The sequence below is a fragment of the Theropithecus gelada genome, chromosome 9, assembly GCF_003255815.1.
Source record: "Theropithecus gelada isolate Dixy chromosome 9, Tgel_1.0, whole genome shotgun sequence".
Lineage (NCBI taxonomy): Eukaryota > Metazoa > Chordata > Mammalia > Primates > Cercopithecidae > Theropithecus > Theropithecus gelada.
The window spans coordinates 24,329,595-24,347,113 of record NC_037677.1 but is presented as its reverse complement, the minus strand read 5'-3'; the positions used below and the strand labels follow the sequence as shown (position 1 = coordinate 24,347,113).

Below are 17,519 nucleotides of genomic sequence, written 5' to 3'. Positions count from 1 at the left end.
TTAAGTGATTCTCCTGCCTCAGCCTCCCGAGTAGCTGGGACTACAGGCACCTGCCACCACGCTCAGCAAATTTTTGTATTTTTAGTAGAGACGGGGTTTCGCCATATTGGCCAGGCTGGTCCTAAACTCCTGTTCTCAACTGATCCGTCCACCTCGGCCTCCCAAAATGCTGGGATTACAGGCTTGAGCCACCATGCCCCGCCTAAAATCATAGATTTTCAAATAGTTGGGTTGACACAAAGGTTTTTAAAAATTTATGTATTAAAGTATATTACATAGCAATAAATGACTACCTCTCCTTCAAAGATATTAACATATTTCCAGGTAAGTTGATCTATCCCCAAATCTACCCTTTTCTCCGGAAAAAATAAACAAACGAACATTGTTATCAACTTAGTATGTATCCTCCAAACATCTGTTTGGTGTGTATATGTATACAGACATATCTTATTTTATTGCACTTTGCTTTATTGTGCTTGACAGATACCATGTCTTACAAATTAAAGGTTTGTGGCAACTGTACACTGAGAAAATCTATCATACCCATTTTTCCAACAACATATGCTCACTTTGTATCTCTGTGTCACATTTTGATAATTCTTGCAATATTTCAACAAATGCTTTTAGTATTATATCTGTTGTGGTAATCTGTGATTACTGATCTTTGATGTTACTATTGTAATTGTTTTGAAATGCCATGAACTGCACCCACGTAAGATGGTGAACTTAAGTGATCAGTGTTGAATGTGTTCTGACTGTTCCACAATTAGCAATTCCTCCATCTTCCTCCCTCTCCTCAGCCCTCTTTATTCCCTGAGACATAACAATGTTGAAATTAGGTCAATTAATAATCCTACAATGGCCTTTAGTGTTCAAGTGAAAGGAAGAGTCACATATCACTCACTTTAAATCAAAAGCTAGAAGTGATTGAGCTTAGTAAGAAAGACATAGTGGAGGCTGGCTTGCATTCAATAACCAATTTGTAAATGCAAAGGAAAAATTATTGATGGGAATTAAAAATGCTACTCCAGTGAACGCATGTATGATAAGAAAGCAAAACAGCCTTATTGCTGATATGGAGAAAGTTTGAGTACTCTAGATAGAAGATTGAACCAGTCACAATGCTGCCTTAAGCCAAAACCTAATCCAAAGCAAGGGCCTAACTCTCTTCAATTCTGTGAAGGCTGACACAGTTGAGGAAACTACAGAAGAAAAGTTAGAAGCTAGCAGAGGTTGGTTCATGAGGTACAAGGAAAGCAGCCATCTCCATAACATAAAAGTGTAAAGTGAAGCAGCAAGTGCTGATGGAGAAGCTGCAGCAGGTCATCAAGAAGATCTAGCTAAGATCATAGATGAAGGTAGCTACAAGAAACAACAGATATTCAGTGTCGATGAAATCACCCTCTAGTGGAAGAAGATGCCATCTAGGACTTTCATAGCTAGAGAGGAGAAGTCAATGCCTGGCTTCAAAACTTCAAATGAAAGATTGACCCTTATGTTAGGGGCAAATGCAACTAGTGACTTTTAAGTTAAAGCCAATGCTCATTGACCATTCTGAAGGTCCTAGGGGCCTTAAGAATTATGCTAAAGCAACTCTGCCTGTGCTGTAAAAATGTAACAACAAAGCTTGGATGTGATAGCATATCTATTTATAGCATGATTTACTGGATATTTTAAGCCCACTGATGAGACTTACTGCTCAGAAAAAGATTCCTTTCAAAACATTACTGCTCATTGACAATGCACATAGTCACCCAAGAGCTCTGATGGAGATATGCAAGGAGATTAACGCTGTTTTCATGCCTACTAACACAGCATTCATTCTACTGCCCAAGGATTAAGGAGTTAGACTTTCACATCTTCTTATTTAAGAAACACATTTTGTAAGGCAATCGTTGCCATAGTGATTCATCTGATAGATCTGGGCAAAGTAAACTGAAAACTTCTGGAAAGGATTCACTATTCTAGATGCCATTGAGAACATTTATGATTCATGGAAGGAGATCAAAATATCAACATTAACAAGAGTTTGGAAAACGTTGGTTCTAACCCTCATGGATGACTTTGAGGCACTCAAGACTTCAGTGAAGGAACTAACTGCAGATATGGTGAAAATAGCAAAAGAATTAGAATTAGCAGTGAAGCCTGAACATGTGTCTGAGTTACCGTAAATCTCATGATAGAATTTAATGAATGAGGAGTTGCTTCTCATGGATGAGCAAACAAGTAGTTTTTTCAGATGTAATCCACTCCTGGTGAAGATGCTATGGACATTGTTGAAATGACAACAAAGGATTTAGAATATTGCATTATTATAGTTAAGAGGATTGACTCCAATTTTGAAAGAACTTCCTCTGTAGGTAACATGCTATCAAACAGCATCACATGCCACAAAGAAATCTCATGAAAGGAAGAGCCAACTGGTACAGCAAACTTCATTGTTTTCCTATTTTAAGAAATTGCCACAACCATCCGAAGCTTCCAGTAGCCACCAACCTTATCAGTCAGCAGCCATCAACATGGAGGCAAGACCCTCCCCCCAGCAAAAAAGATTAGAACTTGATGAAGCCTCAGATGATTATTAGTATTTTTCAGCCATAAAGTATTTTTTCCTTAAGGCAAGTACATTATTTTTTAGACATAATGCCATTGCATACTTAATAGACGACACTATAGTGTAAATGTAACTTTTATATGCACCGGAAAACCACAAAATTTGTGTGATTCACTTTATTTTGGTACTTGATTTATTGCTGTGGTCTGAAACCAAACCCAAAATATTTCTGAGGTTTGCCTGGATGGATGGATGGATGGATGGACAGACAGATATATAGATGAGGTATGCCTGGATAGAGAAATGTATAGTGTTGTTTTTTGTGTATGTGTTTTGTGTAAATAGTGTCATACTGCGTATTACTGATCATCTTTCAATTAAGATTTTTATAAGTTTCCCAGTTAACAACTCTGCTTATAGTTTCATATCACTATTTCTATCTCAGGAATAACTGTGGAGGAGATGACTTTTTTTCTTGGTCTCTGTTATTTTGCTCATTATCTCTCTCATCCATCTTCAATTTTCAACCTCCGCCACCCCCCGTACACACTTAGTGTCTTTTCTGTCCTTCCTCACCCTACCAGTGAGACTCTAAACAAGATTCCTATATTTTGCTTTGAACTTGTCAATGTATTACTTACAAAATTGTATATTAATCCTTGGTACCAAGCATAAAATAAAAGGCTCTGTGCCAGTTAAAAGATTTTCTAGTACCAATAAGAAAGTGGAGGAAATATTTTGGGGAGCATGGGTCTCTTCTCTGTCTTAAAATCTCACCCATTGGGTTCCTGCTCATTCTGCGAGGCCACAAAGCCAGCTCTTCCAAATAATATTTTGAAAGAAAAAACGTGCACATTTGTAACAGGACTTACATTTTATTATGGAACCACCTGTCAGAGTTCCAATTTGTAAACTGAAATTATGGGCTCCTCTGCTTAGCCAGGAGCAAGGCAGTGAACTCTTAAGAAGACTGTTCAACAATTACAAATGAAAAGGAGACAGATTATTTGCTCTGAGAAAATATAAAAGCATGTACTCCTGCTGCTGTTATGTGGCAGTGATGGTTGTGACACTGCTACCAAGCCTACTGGACCTAAAATCTCAAGAGATATTGCAGGATGGAAGAGGCCATCAAACCATAGCATGATCACAGCCCTGCGAAGGAACTGTTGGTCCCCTGCTCGAGGCATCCCCTGCTCGAGGCATTCATCTCTGTTTGGGTCATTTTGGATAACAAGCATTAAACAAAATTTGACTGTCAGCGATATATTCCTTCTAGTTTTCAAAGTCATCATCCTGTTGCTGTTCTCTACCTTGAAGAATACGTACCTACTTATTAAGTACCAGGTACAATGCCAGCCATTTTGCATGCTTCATATTTAATAAATCTGTCAGATTTGATAAGGTAAAGATTAAAACACCCGTCTTATGGGTGAGACCTTTGAAGTTCAAGGTTGCCTAACGCAAAGTGGTTATTTCATCATTCAAACTGAGAGGGAGTTAACTCCAAAGTCTGTCTGCTTCACTGTACCTTGCAGCAGCTTTTCATGTTCTCTTATTCACTCAACCAATAGTGTACAAATTATTTTACAGACAGTCATGTATAATATTTTGGATTTTCATTTTTTGTGTCTTTTTGGGGAAAGTTTAAAAAATAAGCTTCATAACTAGGCATACTATGCAAATGTACCTTGCCACTTTGGGAATTCTGCCAGCCAAAACCCATTTAAATGCTTGCTGATAGAAATTTTCTTTTCACCAAAAGCACCTGCTATCTAACATAATGACCAATAGCAAGAAGCCACTCAAATAATCAAGGCTGTTCACTGACTAAACTTGTTTCTCTATTCCCAAATTCTTAAATTAATGCAAGTGCTGAGTTTTTTTGAGGGGTTACACAAAGTAGTTCTATATATTTAAGAATGCCCCACAGGGATTTTTGGAAGGGCAATTAGAATTTTTTCTCTCTGGGTATCCAGTTGTGTGACAGTTCTTTTATATAATGCACTACTGTGGTTTGGCCTTTCAGAATTTTTTTATTGTTACAAAATTAGTTATTACTACTGCAAATTATTTCCTGTTAAGATATTTACACCACGTGTAATTTCTGTATACATTTTGTATTATACTTATTGAAAACACAGCTCGCCTAAAATGACCTACTTTTGTGTTTGTAGTATTAATTAATATACTTGCTCTATATTGATGCTTGAATTCATGAAAGCAACATTTATTGTAGAAAATAAGATTGATTTTTCTGGTCTTTCATTTCTTGCCTCAATTCTAAGAATTTTGCTTTGAGAAGATAATGCTATTTTTAAGTCTAGCAAAATATCTTAAGGTTATTAGATATATTCATGCTTAGCAAACTATTCAGAAATTTATTCGAAAATCAAGTCAACTAATTCTTTTGAATTTTGAGTAAATAATAACATGTATGCATGTTCACAAGGTGAGATACCCCTGTTATTTAATGTGATTTATATTGTTCACATAGCGAAGTTGTTTGTGAGTTTTAGGGGTTATATTTTAGCATGGGGGGAGATATGAAGACTTCAAGACCTTGTGCATGTGCTTTTTTTAAATCCACCAACACTATCCCACAGGTATTTGTGAAATAGTTTAGGGATAGCATTCAGTATGCACTGGTGGCTCATATTTTAAAAATGCAGGCAAGATATCATTTGTAAATTTCTTGGATTGAAAGTGAGGGACTAACGGCTAAGTTGGCTGGACTTCCTGGGTCAATAGGGACTTCCCTAAGGGAACTTTCCCCCAAGCCAAATTGAGTCATAGCTGCAAGCTAAGGAATTGAAACCTCAACCAATCAAAGGCAAGTTTAAGCTCTAGCCACAGCGATGTTTTTAACCAATCAGGCCCGCCAACCCACAAGCGGATAGAAAATAAGCTACTTCTATAGGACAGAAAAAGGAAAAGGGGAGGGGTCATAAGGGGATATAAGCATAAGACACCCAAGCCGGAAACGGCAATCTTTCCGGGACCCCTTTCACCGTGTGGAAGCTTTACTTTCACTTTCGCATTAACAAATCTTGCCGCCGCACACTCTTTGGGTCTGCCCCTTTCTCTAATCGAGCTGTAACACTCGCCTCTGTGGTTGGTCCACGGCTTCATTCCCTGAAGCCTGTGAGACCACGAACCCTTTGATGGAGAAAAGACCTTCAATCGGCAGAAGACTTCTCAGCTCAAAAGTATCTTCAGAATAGTGTTCTTAGCTGCTCAGACTGTTTAATGATTCAAATTTTAGAGAACAAAACCTCATGAAGCCACTGGTGATATTATTAAGCCTATCATCACCTTTATAATCAGTCTTTTTGCATGTTTGTTTTATACCCACCTGAATACTAACCCATTTTCATTTATTTATTTAATTTCCCCCAAAGAATGCTGTCCTACTGTCTTGTGGCATTTTCACAATAGCATAATTCTCCGGGCTTAGAAATGTAAGTTAGTAATAACGTTTTTATTTTGTTTTCCAGAGCATCCGGGCATCGGGCCTTATCCTGTTGGAAACGATCCTTTTTGGGTCTCTGCTCCTATACTTTCCAGTGAGTAACATAATTATGTTTTTAAAGTAGACATTTATGTTATGTTGCATACTGTAAAACTACTGTTTGCACGCACACACACGCAAACACACCCTGGTGTTACCAGGAAGTGCAGGAGTTCTTGGCTCTTGTCTTACTTGAGAGAAGGAATTTGGCCAAAAGACAATTAGTAAAGTAAGCAAATGTTTATTGAAGGAAGTTGTTGATGAAAAGAGTCAAACTCTAAAATATTTGAAGAGATTTAATCTGAGCCAAATATGAGAGACCACGGCCCCTGATACAGCCCTCGGGAGGTTCTGAGAGCATGTGCTCAAGGTGGTTGGGGTGCAGCTTGGTTTTATACATTTTAGGGAGGCATGAGACTTCAATCAGATTCATTTGAGAAATATGTTGGTTTGGTCCAGAAAGGCAGGACAATTTGAAGTTTGGGGGACTTTCAGACTATAGGTAAGTTAAAACACTTTCTGGTTGACAATTGATTGAATTTGTCTAAAGACCTGGGATCAATAGAAAGGAAAAGTTCAGGTTAAGATAAAAGACTGTGGAGACCAAGGTTCTTTTGAAGTCTCATAGTGGCTGCCCTTAGAGACGATAGATGACAAATGTCATTCAGACCGTTAAAAGGTGCTAGTCACTCAGTTAATATCTTCAGGATTGGGAGGGTCAGGAAGAAAAACATCTAGCTATGTTAATAGAGATTCTTTACAGATGCAGATTTTCCCTCACAATGGACAGTTTTGCAGGGCCCTTTGAAAATATGGCACAGAAACATGTTTTGGGGTAAAAGTATTTTGATTTTCTTCTTTGTCACATAATGTTACGCCAGAGTCAGATTGGAAAGTAAGACATGAGATATAGGGTTAAATAAAAGCTGATAAGAATTTATGGTTTGTAGGGCATGACTCCCAAGACTCCTTAGATAGGAATTTGCGCAAGATAAAAAAAAAAAATCAGAGCTTGGTCTTCAACGTACACATCAAGAGAAGAGTGGGTTGATCTGGGTGGAAAGTAGTAGCAGAGAACAGTACATTCAGAAAGATGGGGCAAAGTGGGCTCCTTGAAAGAGGATGAGGCAGCAGCTCCAAGAGTTCTACATTGCTCTTTTTATTATGTCAGACCCTTTAAGTTCCTGTCTGTGTCTCAAGTCTCTGCCTTTGCCTCTGATTAGTTTCCCACTTCTGCCTCGAGTCCCCACCCAGTTCCCACCCCGGGTTTGTAGGATTCTCCCTTGCTGTCTGTTGATGTTCATGTGCGGCCTAGCATTAGATACGAATTCTACCTAATGGCAGCATTGCTCCTTACCACCATCCCAGGAAGGTCATGTCGTGGCTAAATCTGTACTTATTGCACCTGCGTATCTCTTAGGAATTTCTCCTTTGCCCTCTTTCCCTCTTCTCAGCATGTAGCTAGCTACATTCTGACAGGTTAACTACAGAATGAGTGATCATTGGGCATCTTAAGGGGTGTTTGGGGGCATTCCTTTCTACATAGGTATTTCCCCTCTCTCTGCTCATATCTAGCATGCAACCTCTGGGGTGCGAAATTTTTTGGACTTCCCTTTTTCGGGGGCTCCCTGCTCCTGCTCATGTCTGGCTATCTGCCTACTCTAATGCAAGTGCTTTACAGATATTTAAATCCCAGTTTTTACCATTTGAGTGACGTTAGACAAGTTACTTAACATTCCTAAACCCTGGTTTTTTTCTGTTATAAAATGGAGCTAATTATACTTTTCTTTGCAAATTTGTGAGGAAGGTTAAATGCTTAAGTGTGACTACATATGAAAGGCAAATGTATGCATATGTATACAATTGTATTGGTATGTATGCGTAATATGTACAAATAAGTATCGCTTTCCTTCTTCCTTCCCTTCTACCTGAATCAGAATCATGAGACATACCAATTAATGTCGGAAAAATTGAAATTGTTACATAGTAAAATAAGCATGATGAAATAAATGTATGTATGATGCTAGTGGCTTAGATAATCATAGTGGACTCTGGCGTACCAGTAACATGTCTGAAACCAGAAGATAAGTACTGACTTGGCAAATTCAACTCAGCCAACTTATGTTCAGTGGTTATTGTGTGCCAAGCACTATGCTAATTTCTGGGAATACTCTATGAGCAAGACAACTTGATTTCTCCTTTCAAGAAGCTTACAGTGTAGAGGAAGAGATGAGTTAATGCAAACAATGGTAATACAATGTGACAAACACTAAGAAAGCAGTAAAGACAGGATGCTGTGGAGGCACTTAGGAGAGATATCTAATCAAGTTTAGGGAATAAAATATCCCTTGGCAGAGACCTGAAAGGTGAGTAGGTGTAAGAGAAGGAAAGGTAGGACTGCCGGGACACTAGATTCTTTTTGGTTTTTGTCTTACCTCACTCCCTGCTCCATCTCAGCCTGCTTTGTTGATTCTTCATCTTAACTCCCACTTCTTCATACTTGAATGCCTCAGGACTGAGTTCTTGTAGCTTTTCTTAATGTACATTCTCACTTGGTGATCTCATCTAGCCGCAAAGTTGAAGTGCTATTTATATGCCAAAGACTGCCGAATTTATATCTCCAGCCCAAACCTTTCTCCTGAGCTCCCAGCTCATATTCAGCTGCTTAGGCAACCACTCCATTTGCACATCCAACAGAATTCCCTATCATGTTCTCTACTGAAGCACTGATCTCTCCCTCAGATTCAGCCTTCCAGTGTCCACTGATGGCAGCTCTATCCTTCTAGTTACTCAGGTCAAAAGCCTAGGAGTCATTATTGATACCACTCTTTCTCTAACATTAGAAAACCTTTAAAGATACAGCAAGAATCGACCAGGTGCAGTGGCTCACGCCTGTAATCCCAGCACTTTGGGAGGCCGAGGTGGGTGGATCACAAGGTCAGGAGATTGAGACCATCCTGGCTAACATGGTGAAACTCCAACTCTACTAAAAATACAAAAAACTAGCCAGGCGCAGTGGCGGGCGCCTATAGTCCCAGCTGCTTGGGTGACTGAGGCAGGAGAATGGCATGAACCTGGGAGGCGGAGGTTGTAGTGAGCTGAGATGGTACCACTGCATTCCAGCCTGGGCGACAGAGCGAGACTCTGTCTCAAAACAAAAACAAAACAAAACAAAACACAAAAAAGATGCAGCAAGAATCTAATGAGCCCCTCCCACATTCACTGCTACCACCTGGTCTAAACTGTGATCCACCCCTTCTGGATTGTCGCCATGTTCTCTAACTAGCCTCTCTTCTTCTGTGCTGGCCCCTAGAATCTTATCTATTTTCAAAATGTCAGCCAGTTTTAACATGAAAATTAGACTGACCATGTCACTCCTGTTCTCAAAATTCCCCAAAGATTCCCCATTTTACTTAGAGTAAAAGCCAAAATCCTTCCTGTGACCTCTAAGGCTTAATGTAATTTGGACACTGCCCCCTCTATAACATTTTCTAATCCTTTCCCTGCACTCAGTGTTTAGATCGAGTGTTTTTTATTCAGGTCTCAAATAAATTTTTCTATTTATTCTTAAAATGGAGATATATTTACATATAATCAGTGCTATGATCTGTCTGTGTCCTCCAAAATTTATGTGTTAGAAACTTAATCTCCAATGCAATGGTGTTGGGAAGTGGGGTATTTTGGGAGGTGTTTAGAGCCCTCATGAATGGGTTAATGCCCTTACATGTAAAAGGGCTTGGTGGAGGGAGTTTGGCCCTTTTTGTTCTTCTTCCTTCCACACAGCAAGAAGGCTCTCACCAGAAACCAGATGCTGACACTTTGATCTTGCATTTTTCAGCCTCCAACACTGTGAGAAATAAATTTATATTCTTTATAAATTACACAGTCTCAGGTATTTTGTTATAGCAGCACAAACAGACTGAGACAATCAGTATTAATTTTTTCATAAAGTCGTCCCTATTAAGTTTTCTAATTTTCTAGCATAGAGTTATGCATAGTAATTAGTAACAGAAGCAATGTATAAAGACAGAGTGTTTATTATTGGTACACTTCCTGTATAAATGGGGTGCCATGCATCTTAACATTTAATCTTTCCCACACAACCCTAGGGCAGATATTTAACCAAAGTCGTCAGATCACCTAATAAATAATGAAATATCTGAAATGACCTCAGTAACCTGATGAGAAACTTTAATTATCTGAATATCTGTGGCTACTATTATCTTTTTTTCTGAACCTCTGCTATTTTAAGATCAATTTTCCACCCAGTAGCCAGAGGGATTTAAAAATGTCAAATCCAGTCTGTCACCTCTTTGATGTCTTCTTTTGACGTGTTAGGTGTACTGTGGTTTTTACCCACCTCCTCGGCCTCATCTTATATTACCTTTCTTCTCACTTTCTGCTCTCCAACTACCCTGACCTTATTTCAGTTCTCAAATAAAACATGACCTCTTTCATGATAGACATAATAATGGTCTCCAACAATGTCCACAATCCTAATCCCTGGAACCTGTTTGAATATGTTAGCTTACATGGAAAAATGGACTTTACTGATATGATTATGTTAAAGACTGAGATGGGGAACTTATCCTGGATTGTCTGGTTGTGACCATGGATCGTAAGTGAAAAGAGGGAAGCAGAAGAGAGAGAACCAAATAGATGACATGGTGAAAAAGATTGGCTGGCATTGCGAACTTTGAAGATAGATGAGGGAGGTTGCAGGCCCAAGAATGCAGGCTGCCTCTAGAGACTGGAAAAGGCAAGTAAATAAGTTCTTCCCTAGACCCTCTACAAGGAAGGCAGCTCTGCCAACACCTTGATGTTAGTTCCTAAGACTCATTTTGGGCATAGGACCTCCAGAACCATTAAATACTAAGTCCATGTTGTTTAAAGCCACTAAGTTTATGACACTATGTTATAGTGGCTATAGGAAACTAATATACCTCTTGCCATAGGACCTCTTCACCTACTTTTTTTTGGTTTTGAAGAATTTTCCTCTTTTCCTTTTCCTCACCGCTACCCTACTGTCCTTTAGGCTAATTAGCATATAATCACCTTCTAGATTTGTACATAAGTATCACTTTTTCAGGAATGCTTTCCTTGACACCTAATCTGAGTCACATTCCTGGCAATAACTTCTCATGGAATCCTGCTCTTTTTGACAACACCTATTTCAGTTTTTAATTACACATTGAAAAGTCTGAATATTTGATAATATCATTCTTTTGCACAGATATTAAATTCTGTGAGAGTAGGGCACGTTTCTGTCTTGCTCAGCACTGCATCTGCAGCCATTAGGCCAGTGCCTGTCACTGTAGTAGAAGCACAGTAAATAGGCATGGAATGAGTGAATAAGTTATACTTAGGTGAACTTAGAAATGTATCCCAAGCTAGTGCCTACTGTCCTGTTGAAGCACCCTCCAAAGACTCTGCTTTTTTTGTGGAAGACTGAGAATGAGGGCCCTTATTTATGTTTATTTAGCACCTGCAGTTAGGCAGTAAAAACACTTTCTCGTGTTATTTTTGGAACTTAGCAGAAGTTCAGTTCATTTTGACTTCTAATATTCATACTTATTCAAAACAAGTGGTTGTATTAATGAGCACAGTCCTATAATCTGTAGAAGAATTGTAAAGCTTCTTAAATAGAAATACTCTAGAAAAGTATGACATTTGAAAGAATAGCAAGTGTCAGGTTACTAAATGTTAAAAGCAGTCACCAGGGAACCTTTCCTTGACTGAAATTCAATTTTGAAAGATATCTGATTGACCTGTACTTATGGTGATAACAGATACAGAGAACTGACACATTAAAAGAAGAAGATTGTACTTCATGATAATTCTAATATGCTTGTAAGGAAAAAAAACAAAAACGGAGGCTTACCAAACAAATTCTACCCAACACAAACCTTAGGATACCTCATACTATTGACTTCATGCTTAACTAGCTATTTTATCTTTCAGAACATAAATTCTTTTTGTAATGGCTCGAGATAATAACTCTGTACCTTGGTTTTAATTTAGGGCTTATGCTCTGAAGATAGAAAGGACCATGTTATTTAATAAAGATTTGGGTGTAGCATAAGATACCAGGGGAAAAGGAGATTAAAGGCGAAGAATAACCTGTTGTTGGACTGGACACATTGGCTTCATTTGGTTTTGTGGAAACAAATTTATAACTTTTGCCCAGAATTTTACTATAAGGAAGACCCATATTAAGTGGTTAAGATGACTAAGTAAACCAAATATAGCCAAAAAATCTAATAAAGTTGGTGGTGTAAATGTACCAATATCTTTTTGGTTTGTTAAATACCTTACATACATTCTGTGTTCCTGGTGTGGACTATACTAGAATTTTTCATGAAAGTTCTACTGGGAGGTTACAATTTTTTAAAAAGCATACTTGCATAAAATAGAATTGTTTTTAGGGCTAGCTAACTCCATGGAAGTAGGCTTTGTGGATATTCGCTGTTCTACTGAGTTATGCAATGAGCCTTTTCTTCTTTATATGCTGCATATTGTTGTTCAGATTTGCAAGAATTAAGGTTATTTTTGCCTTTTCTAAGCAATCTTAGACTACAGACGATTTCATAACAATGCTTATATTGGAAAGTCCAAATTAGAGATTATCATCATTGTGCAGATGAGGACAAACCAAAATCTGACTAAATTTAGCATTGTTATATTGGGTAGCAGAGAGCCGAAGCATTCAAGCGTTTTCTTACAGATTCTCAAAAGAGACGCATGATTTGAAGTCCATACATTTGTGAACAGTCATCACTGTTCATAATCACCTAGCAACTTTTGTATAATTTATAAAAGAAAGAAAAGAGAATTTTAAGAAAAAACTAAAGTTTATTTTTTGTTAAATTACATTTAAAAAGACATTTATGGATTCATAAAGCACATTCTTTGTAATTTAAAATCTAGAAGTTTGTTCTGCCTTGACTAAACCATCGGTTTCATTTAATAAGGGTTTTTTTTTCTTTCCCCTCTAACCTTGGTTACTTTATTTGGGTGGTAGATATGTCTTCCTGTAAAGGACTCCAATGCATATGTAAATAATACTTATGTTTAGGTTTTTCCTCCCTACCCCAGTCTTATAAGAAGAATCGCCAAGTATTAGAACTAGAAGGGTCACCATTTACAACTCAGTCTTTCTCCAAAAGAGAGACAGAGAGAGATTACGATTCAGATTCATCCACCTTTTTTTTCAGCTAGGTAATGAGAAAGTCAAGAATTAAATCCATTCTCTTAACTTCTGGTCTGCTGTTCTTTTCACTGCATGGCAGTACTTCTCACAGAAGATACAAATGTGATATTCAAATGACATCAAACAGGAGGCTGGGAAGGCCCATGTTGTACCCCTTCACCAGTCACCCTTCCTCATTAGGAAACAAAAGGCACAGAGGATGACTGAAACCAGGAATCAATTCATAATGGCTCAGAGTTTGCTTCTAAGACCCAATGTAAATTCCTGAGGAGCTTGGATGGACCATGTTATTGAGCCATCTGAAGTTTCTGATATTCAGCCATCTTACCTATAAAAAAAGGCAATTTTATGTTCCAGACTAACATCAGGTTGGTTTTAGTGGCATAGAACCTATGTCAGTTAAGAGATTGTTTTCTTCAATGATCAGCCCAAAACCTACAACTAAAACTTAAGACTTTTTTTAACTACAGTTTTTTCCAATGTAGAAAAAACCTATCCAGAGCATAGGTATTGCCCAGAAGCAGAAGGAAAACAAGAGAATGTGATCCCATGTTACAGCTTAAAGGAAGGGAGGTAAAGGAGGGAGTTGAAAGTGGAGAGGAAGAATGAAACAATGAGAATATAGCTAAAGCAGCCAAGTTTTAATCCATTACTATGATTGTTTATTTTCATTGCTAAAATTACTTTAGATTTGGCCAGTGAGAACCCCTTTAGGCTGGCTCCTGTATCCTTTTGATATGATCCCGTCATTCTTTGAGCACTTGCCTGTGTTCTAGTGCAACAGAACATTCCAAACTAGTTTTATACTTCACTCCCCTAACCCTGCAATCTGTCTTTTCTCCAGAGAGCCCTGGTTCTTTTTAGAGCAAAATGGTAGCATTTCATTTCTGTGACAGATTGACTTCCATGACAGACAACAGAAAGTTCCCCAAGCTTTACAAGTAGACTATGGTTTTTAAACTGATCCGTAGAATCCATGTCGTTTGGTGTCCTTTAGAACCTTTTGGATTGATACAAGAGAAAAAGAAAAAAATGAAATTGGAAAGAAAGTTAAATACTTATGAACATAACATTACTATCAGGGACACAATAGTATGGGGATAGCCATTTTATGCCAACATAGCTCAGAAACTATGGGAATAGTAGACTCTTAATCCCCAAACTGTTAGAGGATTTCAGGAATACTGGCTCATATAGAGGGCAAAAGACATCAGAGATCTGGACTTTCTAGGAAGCTTGAAGAATGGGATGCCAAGACACTTTGTTCTCTTCTATAGTGTAGGTTAGAGAAATAGAAGAAATAGCCATAGATGCCCAGAAGTTCTGTGTAGTTCCATTTATCCACTTGGCTTGTCTCCTCTTCTGTACTCAACCCATCAGAGAGAAGTCTGATCATTGGTGGGAGTGGCTGTCAACATGTAAAGGCATGGAGGCTGCCCAGTGTGCATATTCTAGGATATATGGTTAAGAGCCTTACTCCAATCAGTGATGTATGAGGAATTAACCAATAATCTTCCTTTTGTTGAAAGAATTTTAATAAACTTGGCCTTAAGAAATTAAGAGCTGAAATCTTGGTTTCAGTTTGTCAGTGAAAAGCAACAGGTTATCATCTTTGCTGCAATAAACACCAATTAGAGAATGCCTCTTGAAAATACCTTGTTGCGTTAGTGAAATATAATAATCTCTCATTATTTACAAAGTAGAACAAAATTGAAGAGCACAATGAAAGAGGTAAAAGATCAACTAAAGTCATTATCATCCAGAAATATATATATACACACACACACATATATACGCATACACACATATATACATACATACACATATATACATGTATATCATACACACATATATACATACATACACATATATACATGTATATATACACATACATACACATATATACATGTATATATACACGTATATACGTATATACGTGTATATATGTATATATGTGTGTATGTGTATGTGTGTATATATGTATATGTACATATATGTGTATCTACGTATATACACATGTATATATGTGTATCTATATATACACATAGAGAAGAAAGAAATGGATGGATAGTGGATTAATCTATGAGATTTTATAAAAGATACTAATTGTAATCTTTATTAGTTTAACAAAACCCAGATATTACTGATTTTTAGATTAATGTGTTTTACAGTAAGCATTATTGGTTCTGAAAGATCTTTCTAAAGTTAAAAAAATTGTAATTTAAAAGGTTGGGCTAATTATTTTTTATTTAGCTATATGTTTCAACTTTAGACAGTATCACTTGACTCCAGCTATGACAGCTAAGAAATTGAACTCAAATACAGTTCTTTTCATCCTTTCTTTGTGTCTAGTGGCTGAATATTATTGGGTCTTGAAGATAGCCTGATTTCTCTCTCCTGTAGATAACCTGATATTTCTTTCCAGATTCTAATAATAAAAGTTGGTTTTTAGTCAGGCTGGAGTGCAGTGGTGCAATCTTGGCTCACTGCAACCTCCACCTCCCGAGTGCCAATGATTCTCCTGCCTCACCCTCCCAAGAAGCTGGGATTACAGGCACCCGCCACCTTGCCTGGCTAGTTTTTGTATTTTTAATAGAGATGACGTTTCACCATGTTGGCCAGGCTGGTCTCGAACACCTGACCCTCAACTGATCCACCCACCTTGGCCTCTCATAGTGCTGGGATTATAGGTATGAGCCACCACGCCCGGGCTGAATTTATTGTTCTTTATCATTTTATTTCAATCATGATATTCCCTTTAAATGGATAGATTTAAGACCCCTTTTATTTCTAGATTTATCTTTAATTTTCTTCTGTTATTTTCTCCTCTTCTTCATGGTACATAAGTTATGGGTACATCACATTTATCTCTAATCTTTCTAGTCATTTGTATAGCTTTGTCCTTTTACATTTTATTTTGTGTGGTTTCCTCAAGTCTTTATTCTATGACCTTTACAGCAATTTCAGTTATGTTTATCCTGCATGAGTTGATTCTGATATATCTGTGACGTCTCCAATGTTTTTGTTTTATTTTCATTTTTCTCCTCTACATCCCTGCTTTCTTGGAGCCGTTTTATCTCTTTGTTTTTCTTATCTCTTCTTTACTCTCTAGTATCTTTTCCTTTGAGTTGATTTGTTAGAAGGAACATGTTTTTTATAATTTCTTTGAGGCCATGAGAATTACCTAATTGAACCTTTATCTGTTTTGTTTGATAATGTCCCTTTTGTTAACATTCCTTATCTGCCCCCTTCCCACCAATATTTAAACAAAGAGTCTGCCATGGTGGTTCTCTGATTTTTATTCATTTTTATGATAACCATTCTTTTTCATTATGGTAAAATATACATAACATAAAACTTACCACTGTAACTATTTTAAATGTACAATTCAGTGGCTTTAAATACATTCACAGTGTTGTGCAGCCATCGCTATTATCTATTTCCAAAACTTTTTCATCATCCCAAACTACAACTCTGTATTCATTAAACGATAACTTCCCATTCCCTCTTCCCCCAGCCTTTGAACTTCTGTTATACTTTGTTTCTATGATATTTTGCCTTTTCCGGGCCCCTCACATGAGCGGGAATCACACAACATTTATTCTTTTCTCCCTGGCTTGTTTCATTTGCCATAATGTTTTCAAGCTTTATCTATCTTGTAGCATGTATCCGAAGTTCATTCCTTTATGTGGCTTAATAATACTTTATTATAGATATATACCACATTTTGTTGATTCATCCATCGCTAGACACTTAGGCTGTTTTCACCTTTGGGCTGTTGTGAATAACGCTTGTTGTATTTCTCTGTATACATAGAGTGGCCATGAACTCTACCCCAGCCCTGATGGGGCTTTTGGGATTGTCATGGATGTTGACCATGTGCCTTTCAGGAGATATTCTTTTATCCTGGTGGACAGCCTGCTGCCTGAGTGTCCAGTCTGTGACCAGGTGTCCCTTTCATCAGTTATTAATACTGGAAGACACCTTCATGGCTCTTCGCTGAGTTTATTTCTGCCAAGATAGCCACTCTCCAGAAGAACCTCCATTGGGAGAAAATTGGGCTGAAGTGTGTCAGTCGGTCAGACACATAGGAGACAACACAACAAAATAAATAACAGAAGCAGTTTATTACTTACAGGTTCATGAGTGATGAGGGGTACCAGGAAGAGCTGAGGGAAAGGTTACAGGGATAATGAGCTCAACCAGCAGGTGGGGAGCCAGACAGAGACAGACCTATGGACTGA

General features: G+C 37.8%; 1 protein-coding gene across 1 annotated transcript in view; it reads left to right on the top strand.

The window, feature by feature from the left end:
• GPR158 (G protein-coupled receptor 158) overlaps positions 1 to 17,519 on the top strand; it is a 426,327-nt gene that overhangs the window by 284,115 nt on the left and 124,693 nt on the right. The window contains exon 5 of the mRNA XM_025397555.1: positions 6,052 to 6,120. Within this exon, the coding sequence (XP_025253340.1) occupies positions 6,052 to 6,120 (69 nt within the window). The remainder of the gene's footprint in view (positions 1 to 6,051; positions 6,121 to 17,519) is intronic.